The sequence below is a fragment of the Salvia splendens genome, chromosome 13 (assembly GCF_004379255.2).
Source record: "Salvia splendens isolate huo1 chromosome 13, SspV2, whole genome shotgun sequence".
Lineage (NCBI taxonomy): Eukaryota > Viridiplantae > Streptophyta > Magnoliopsida > Lamiales > Lamiaceae > Salvia > Salvia splendens.
In genome coordinates this window covers 16,547,849-16,555,793 of record NC_056044.1, presented here as the reverse complement: position 1 = coordinate 16,555,793, position 7,945 = coordinate 16,547,849, and the positions used below count along the sequence as shown (strand labels likewise).

Here is a 7,945-nt window from a genome sequence, read left to right as displayed (position 1 = left end):
CTCCTATTCACAGAACACATCACTATTATTTACCAAACACTTCAGTCACATTCTGATTTGACTTGTCTCATCTTTCAGCTGTTTACAGTTGTTCACCGGTCTGATGGGGTCGAACTCATGACTCTAATTGATAGATTCTGTGACAATTTACAAACTGAGGTTGAACAAATTCCACATTTCAAATGGAGCGATGTAGATTTGGTAAATACTGAACACAATTGATTCTTTGTTATGTTCACTAATTGTTTTTATTCTGAAATTATTATTATTATTATCTATGTAGGTCTTCTTTCCAATATGTGCTGCAGAACATTACTATGTCATATGCTTCAGATTTAGTACTAGAAGTATAGTGCGGATTGACAATTCGAAGAATGCTGACGATGAGGACATAACAATCAAATATGGTAGCATACCTGCAAATGTGGTAAGTATACACGATATATAGTGAAGTATTTTTGTGATTACAGTGAAGTATAGTACTCTTTATAGTAAACTACTTCTGATATTCACAATGATATATTACAGAGATTGTATTTTTGTCATTATTTGACAAAAATGGGGTATCACAACCTAAGCAAATCAATACACGATGTGAGCATAGTAAGGCTCAAAATGCCTTGGAGAACAACATCAAATGCAGAAGATTGTGGAGTTTTTTTGATGCGGCATTTGGAATGTTATCATGGCGAGCGTGAACAAGATTGGAAGTGTGGATTAACTGCAAGAAGCAAGGGAATACTCCAAAGGCTTAGAGCAAAGTATTGCAGCGCACTATTATTGTCTGAAAAGAACCATGAGGCATTGAAAAACTTGTCACTAGTATTGAATCATTTTGAAGAATATGGGAAAACAAATATAATAGATGTGGAAAAAATGGTTGTAAACTTCAAGCGATCATGAACTACTATTGTAGACAACTTCATTTAAATTCAATAGCAAGTACTTTTTGTATATTAATATCTTGTTTACTATTTAATTCACTGTTGTGTTGTATCTATTTGTATTATGTTTACATGGTTAAATTTATAGTTGTTTTGCAAATAACAGTGAAGTGAAATCAGAATAATAGTGATGTATTTTGTGAACAAGAGTGAAGTGATTTGTGAACAAGAGTGAAGTGATTTGTGAACAAGAGTGATACGTTTTCTGAACAAGAATGATGTGTTTTGTGAACAATAGTGATGTGTTTTGTGAACATGAGTGAAGTGTTTTGTGAATAATAGTGATGTGTGTTCTGAACAAGAGTGAAGTGTATTCTGAACACTTACTGCCACTGAGCTTAACACAAAAAACAAGTTTGCATTGCTATTTAATTCACTGTTGTGTTGTATCTATTTGTATTATGTTTACATGGTTAAATTTATAGTTGTTTTGCAAATAACAGTGAAGTGAAATCAGAATAATAGTGATGTATTTTGTGAACAAGAGTGAAGTGATTTGTGAACAAGAGTGATACGTTTTCTGAACAAGAATGATGTGTTTTGTGAACAATAGTGAAGTGTTTTGTGAACAATAGTGATGTGTGTTCTGAACAGGAGTGAAGTGTATTCTGAACACTTACTGCCACTGAGCTTAACACAAAAAACAAGTTTGCATTGAGATAAAATTCAATCAAAAGTGTAACAAAATGAATCATTAGTGCTCAAAAAAAGCTACAAAGTGAACTATTACTATTCAAATCCTCATTGCCTCTGGTTTGCCTTCTCATGAACCTTTTTGCAGTTCCTAGAATCATGGTGTCCAATCTCATGACAGTTTCCACACTTTCGGCCTGGTTTCATTGCTAACTTCAGTGCTGACTCCCTCTTCGATTTATGCCTACTTCCACTTCCCTTTGTACTAACAACATCAGGAGGATGAACTTCAATATTGGTCGGAACATGTGAGCCATAGAAGTTCTCAATCATTGCGCTCTTCTGTGTGGAAGACAAAACAACACCTTCTCCAAGAAGCTGCTTCTTACCTTCTTCAATAATTGCAGCGAATGCATTGATTTTATCAATGTTCCCTTCAATGCTTTGTGCTGTTTCAATGAATAATGCATACAAGTTTTTATATGCAATCTTCTTCTTGTCCACAGCAAGGTGTATTTCTTGATCATCACAAAAACCTCCATGTATTGACTTCACAAACTGTGACTTCAACCATCTTCCTCCACACAACTTCTCGGGTATCAGCTTAACAAAATTATATTTCAACACACAAAATATATGGCTGCACAATAGACCAAGTCTTTCAAATTTTTTGCATCCACACAAATATGTGTCATCACCAATGGAGTAAGTCACTGTCCATGAGTTTGAATCCTTGTCCTTTATGTCATATACTTCAATATCTCTACTGGTAGACACTCCTAGAGTTGCACAAGACAAAGAGAAACATGCATATACTATCTCTATTTGAATTTCATTAAAAGCACTACCACTATATATCGTCGATGCATGTTTCTCGATTTCCAATCTTGTTCGCAAAATAGGCACTTTTGTTGAATCATAGTATTCAAGCTTTGCACTATTACTTATTTGTGTCTCCAGAGCATGATTAAAGTTCATATAAAATTACATAAGATTAGCCCGAGACTTTGAGTACCTTTTGAAGAAGCTATTCTGCGATTCGGATATAGAAATTATCTTTATCAACGAACTCATCGGAAAATCACGGAAAAAGGCTGGAACCCAAAATTTTCTGGATGCAAACATTGATGAAAACCAGACATTATTGGCCAGCCCATATCTTTCCATTATAGCATGCCAAGTTTCCTCAAAGGCATCAGGCTCTATCAACTCTGACCATACACATGCATTCAGCTCCTTCTTTAATTGTTCACTACCAAGCATGTTCTTTGGCAATTTGTCAGCAACTTTATTCATAACGTGCCGCATACACCACCGGTGTCTTGTATTGACAAGGACCTCCTCAACAGCAACTTTCATTCCTAAGTCTTGGTCCGTTACAATGAGTTTGGGAGCCACACCCATACACTTTACAAATTGGTTAAATAACCATGAAAAGAAGTTGGCATTTTCCTTGGACAAAAGGCCAGCAGCAAATGTCACATGGCGACCATGATTATCCTTGCCCGTAAAAGGAGCAAATATCATATAATACCTGAAATGAAAAACAATTCACTATAAGCATGCAGAGTGATGTGTTTTGTGAAAAACAAGAATGAAGTGTTTTGTGAAACAGAGTGATGTGTATTTGTGAACAAAAGTGCAGTGTATTCTGAATAAGATTGATGTGGTTTGTGACAAAGAGTGAAGTGTTGTCTGAACAAGAGTGATGTTATTTGTGAAAAAGAGTGAAGTATATTCTGAACAAGAGTGCTGTGTTTTTTTTACAGTGGTTTACGTACCAAAATGCCCCGATGAATTGAAACCAAAAATTGGGCAAAGTTTCATGACACTTGATCGTGCTTTGGACTTCTACAAGAAGGGATCGAAAAAGGAAAAAGAAGTCACTACTTGGATTTACGTGGTGTGTAGCCGAGAAGGTACGCAACAAAGAAAGAGTGAACAATCTGAGTTGAAACGCAAGCGTTCTTCTATTAAGTGCTATTGCTATGCTAAAGTGTCTTGGAAGTATATTATGGGTGTTGGTTATGTTATACAAAGTTTCGTTGAAGAACATAATCACGAGATGGTCGAGGGACGCCATAAGCGTTTTATGAATTTGAACCGCAATTTGGATTTAGTCCATCAGAAATTCATCCTCGATTGTGCTAATGCAAACATTGGTCTAACTTTAAGTTTTAGCTTACTTAAAGAAGTGCTTGGTGGATTAGATTATGTAGGGTGTACACTTTTAGAAGTGCGCAACTATAGACGTGACCTTAGAGCATACGTGGAAGGAGCTGATGCACAGATGTTATTGAATGAGATGCGAAGGAAGAAAGAGTTGTGTAGTGCATTTACATATGAGTTTGAGGTCAACTCAAAGGATAGGCTGACACGATTGTTTTGGTGTGATCCTACTGCCAGAAGAAACTACCATTTGTATGGTGATATTGTGTCGTTTGATACGACATACTCAACCAATAGGTATGTGCACACTAATTACTATTTTGTTAAATTGGTTTTGTTAAATTTGTTCATTACAGTAAAATTAGAATAAGAGTGATGTGTTTTGTGAACAAGAGTGAAGTATTTTCTGAACAAGAGTGATGTGTTTTCTGAACAAGAGTGAAGTGGTTTCTGAACAAGAGTGATGTATTTTTCTGCATGCTTATAGTGAATTGTTTTTCATTACAGGTATACATTCATTAATGTAGAGTTAATTGTTCAGTGAAGTTTATTGTTCATTACAGTAAAATCAGAATCAGAGTGATGTGTTTTGTGAACAAGAGTGAAGTATTCTCTGAACAAGAGTGATGTGTTTTGTGAACAAGAGTGAAGTTGTTTCTGAACAAGAGTGATGTACTTTTTCTGCATGCTTATAGTGAATTGTTTTTCATTTCAGGTATTGTATGATATTTGCTCCTTTTACGAGCAAGGATAATCATGGTCGCCCTGTGACATTTGCTGCTGGCCTTTTGTCCAAGGAAAATGCCAACTCCTTTTCATGGTTATTTAACCAATTTGTAAAGTGTATGGGTGTGGCTCCCAAACTCATTGTAACGGACCAAGACTTAGGAATGAAAGTTGCTGTTGAGGAGGTCCTTGTCAATACAAGACACCGGTGGTGTATGCGGCACGTTATGAATAAAGTTGCTGACAAATTGCTAAAGAATATGCTTGGTAGTGAACAATTAAAGAAGGAGTTGAATGCATGTGTATGGTCAGAGTTGATAGAGCCTGATGCATTTGAGGAAACTTGGCATGCTATAATGGAAAGATATGGGCTGGCCAATAATGTCTGGTTTTCATCAATGTTTGCATCCAGAAAATTTTGGGTTCCAGCCTTTTTCCGTGATTTTCCGATGAGTTCGTTGATAAAGACAACTTCTATATCCGAATCGCAGAATAGCTTCTTCAAAAGGTACTCAAAGCACGATCAAGTGTCATGAAACTTTGCCCAATTTTTGGTTTCAATTCATCGGGGCATTTTGGTACGTAACCACTGTAAAAAAAACACAGCACTCTTGTTCAGAATATACTTCACTCTTGTTCACAAATAACATCACTCTTGTTCAGACAACACTTCACTCTTTGTCACAAACCACATCAATCTTATTCAGAATACACTGCACTTTTGTTCACAATACACATCACTCTGTTTCACAAAACACTTCGCTCTTGTTCAGAAAATACATCACTCTTATTCTGATTTTACTTCACTCTTATTTGCAAAACATCTATAAATTTAACCATGTAAACATAATACAAAGGCCATATGGTTTTAATAATCACTTAACATCACTGAAACAATAATAAATCTAACCACACAAACTACGGTTTTCATAATCACAATACACGAAAATATTGTATATTAAAATTAAGAAATAGTAGGAATAATGATTACCTGTAGAATTCTCAGATTCCTCGCCTGAAGATGATGAATCAGAATCAAAATAATCTTCATGCGATCTGATGATTGAATCCATGGAATTGAATCACGTGGAATTGAATTCAATCGCGAATGAAGTAATCAGATTTGTAATCAGAATTGAATTCAGAATTGAATTCAAACGTGAATTCAATCGCGAATGAATGAATGAATCGCGAATTCAATCAGATTTGGAATGAAAGAATCGCAGATTTGGAATGAATGTGAATATGTGATCGCGTAAGATCGCATGTTTAAATTCATATTGTAATTTCCTAAAATACCCTCAGCATATTTTCTATAATTAAAATAAATAATATTTATTCCATTAAGATGTGTGGCTGAGATTTGTTCTCTAGTTATACACTTAAGATTAGTTATATCTTGATCACTATCCTATATATATATATATAGGGAGATTATCAAAATAAAAATGCATTTAAATCCAGAAATACAGCCCAAATCTTGGCCCTAGGATTAGATGATCTAATGGTCAATAATTAAGCAATTTTAGGTCATATTATAATATTTGGGTTTAATGTCATGCTAAGATCATTTTAGGTCATGGTTTGTTAGCATGACCTAAAAGTGCCCTACGTATGATATTGTTCTGCGTTTCTGTATTTAAATCTAGTTTTGCATAGATCAAAACCCTATATATATATAGGATTTTGATCAAAACAAGAATCCCTTTAAATCAAGAAATAAAGGTCGAATGTCAACCATAGGATTAGGTGAGATCATCTTAAAATTAGAATATCTAATGGCTAGATAAATTTCTGAAATATTATTATTTTAATCACTAATAATCCTATAAGGTTACTTATGTCATATCATCTAATAGGCTGTTAATGTTGCCTCTCACTAACAAATCATCTGCGTGAGTGATGAATCAACATTCCATAACTTCAACTCCTTCATATCGTCTATATTCTTCACACGATCTTCCATTCATCTTCCATTAAACTTAATTCCAAGGAGATTTATTATTCTTGAGCAATTAGTTTCCAAATTTCGTCGTTGTCGTGTTCCAGATCAATCTGTTCCATTTTCAATTCTATACCATCGTCGTTGGCAGATCCCACATATATTGTCATCGTTTCTCATATCATTTTTCATTTCAGCCGGCGGTCAGAATCGTAACCTACAATTCTAGTTTATGAATCTTCATTGTTTTTGTTTAATGTTTTGATAACAAAACCCATTGTTTTTTGCTTTGTATAGATTTCCGTATCCTAACTCCAAAAATGGAATCCGGCACACATTCTACTTCGCACGTAGATAATCAATCATACTTCATTCTTGAGAATACAGGTTATGGTTATGGTTATGTTTTTTATTTTCATTTGTTTGTTATGCTCCGATTCATATTTTTGTATCTGTGATTGTCACTGTCTTCTGTTTTATGAATCTTTTCACCTATATTATCATATTGATTTTTCTGCTATGCTTCAATTTGTATTTAGTATGCCCCATTTTCATGGAAGATAGTTTGTACGCGTTGTATGCCGCGATTTGTCTTTATTATGACATATTATCATTCTAAATCCAGTAGATGGAAACTTGTCTTTACTTCATCGTTAGTTTTTAGGAGTGTTCCAATTAAGAATTATTACAGATTTAAATACACCAGAATGCCCTGTAGAGCTTAAACCATTTGTTGGTCGTAGCTTCCCAACATTGGACAACGCCATTGAGTTTGAAATCTCCTCTAGTTAAGGTTGTTCATGTTGTCCAATACCAAGATGTAGTAACGCATGTTTATGTTGATGAGAAGAAGAAGGCACAACCGATTTTGTTGGGAGAGATTTTGGGTTTGTACCAGGCTGTATGTGTCGATATTGATCAAATTCATGAGCTGACATCTATTGTTCGTGAAGCAAGACAAAAGATTTTCGCCGACGGTGTAGTAACATCTACAACCCAGAAGAATAAACTAATTGAGGAATTTTATGGGGCTGGCGCACCCCAGGAAGTAGATGTTCAACCACCTGAAGTCGTCAGCACGAAGGGATCTGGTAGTAGACTCCCCTCAAGAGTGGACTCCGCTCAAGAGTGGAGAAGGCTTTAAAGCTTAAGAACAAGCCTTTGTGTCAATGCAAGAAATGTCAGGAGTGGGGTCACCACGATTCAAGGAATTAGGACAAATTCAAAGAGAAAGAAAAGCGGTGTCTAGAAGAAATTCTGAAGTTTGATACCATGTATTCTGTTTTTTGAAGTAACGTCAATTTTAGTGTTTTTTTGGAGTCCATTTTATTTGCAATGTCACGTTATTTGAAATTACTCAGTTCGTTCAGATTTGTATTAGGCATTCTGGTACTCAGTAGTTTTTTGTCATGACTCGAATATTGGATTATTATGACTCAATTTACCCATAAGTTTCCATGGTCCAAATATTCATCTAGTATGACCCAAAAGAATAGATGATGTTTTGGGCATTATAACGGTATTCTTGTAC

General features: G+C 35.1%; 2 protein-coding genes across 2 annotated transcripts; one reads left to right on the top strand and one right to left on the bottom strand.

The window, feature by feature from the left end:
• Positions 1-1,685: 1,685 nt before the first annotated feature.
• On the bottom strand, positions 1,686-3,104 carry LOC121760595. Its single transcript, XM_042156236.1, has 3 exons — positions 2,701-3,104; positions 2,593-2,609; positions 1,686-2,356 (listed from the first exon to the last, which is right to left on the bottom strand). The coding sequence occupies exons 1-3, from the start codon at positions 3,102-3,104 to the stop codon at positions 1,686-1,688; spliced, it is 1,092 nt and encodes a 363-aa protein (XP_042012170.1).
• Positions 3,105-3,402: 298 nt separating this feature from the next.
• LOC121760593 (protein FAR1-RELATED SEQUENCE 5-like) lies at positions 3,403-7,558 on the top strand. Its single transcript, XM_042156235.1, has 4 exons — positions 3,403-4,043; positions 4,462-4,980; positions 6,712-6,764; positions 7,158-7,558. The coding sequence occupies exons 1-4, from the start codon at positions 3,403-3,405 to the stop codon at positions 7,556-7,558; spliced, it is 1,614 nt and encodes a 537-aa protein (XP_042012169.1).
• The last annotated feature ends 387 nt before the right edge of the window (positions 7,559-7,945 follow it).

Excerpts from the sequence above, each read along its gene's own strand:
- LOC121760593 (XM_042156235.1), top strand. The coding sequence starts at position 3,403 with ATGACACTTGATCGTGCTTTGGACTTCTACAAGAAGGGATCGAAAAAG. Across the intron at positions 4,981-6,711 it reads CAGAATAGCTTCTTCAAAAG|ATTTCCGTATCCTAACTCCA; the intron begins GTACTCAAAGCA and ends TGCTTTGTATAG. Across the intron at positions 6,765-7,157 it reads GCACACATTCTACTTCGCAC|CTTCCCAACATTGGACAACG; the intron begins GTAGATAATCAA and ends TGTTGGTCGTAG.
- LOC121760595 (XM_042156236.1), bottom strand. The coding sequence starts at position 3,104 with ATGATATTTGCTCCTTTTACGGGCAAGGATAATCATGGTCGCCATGTG.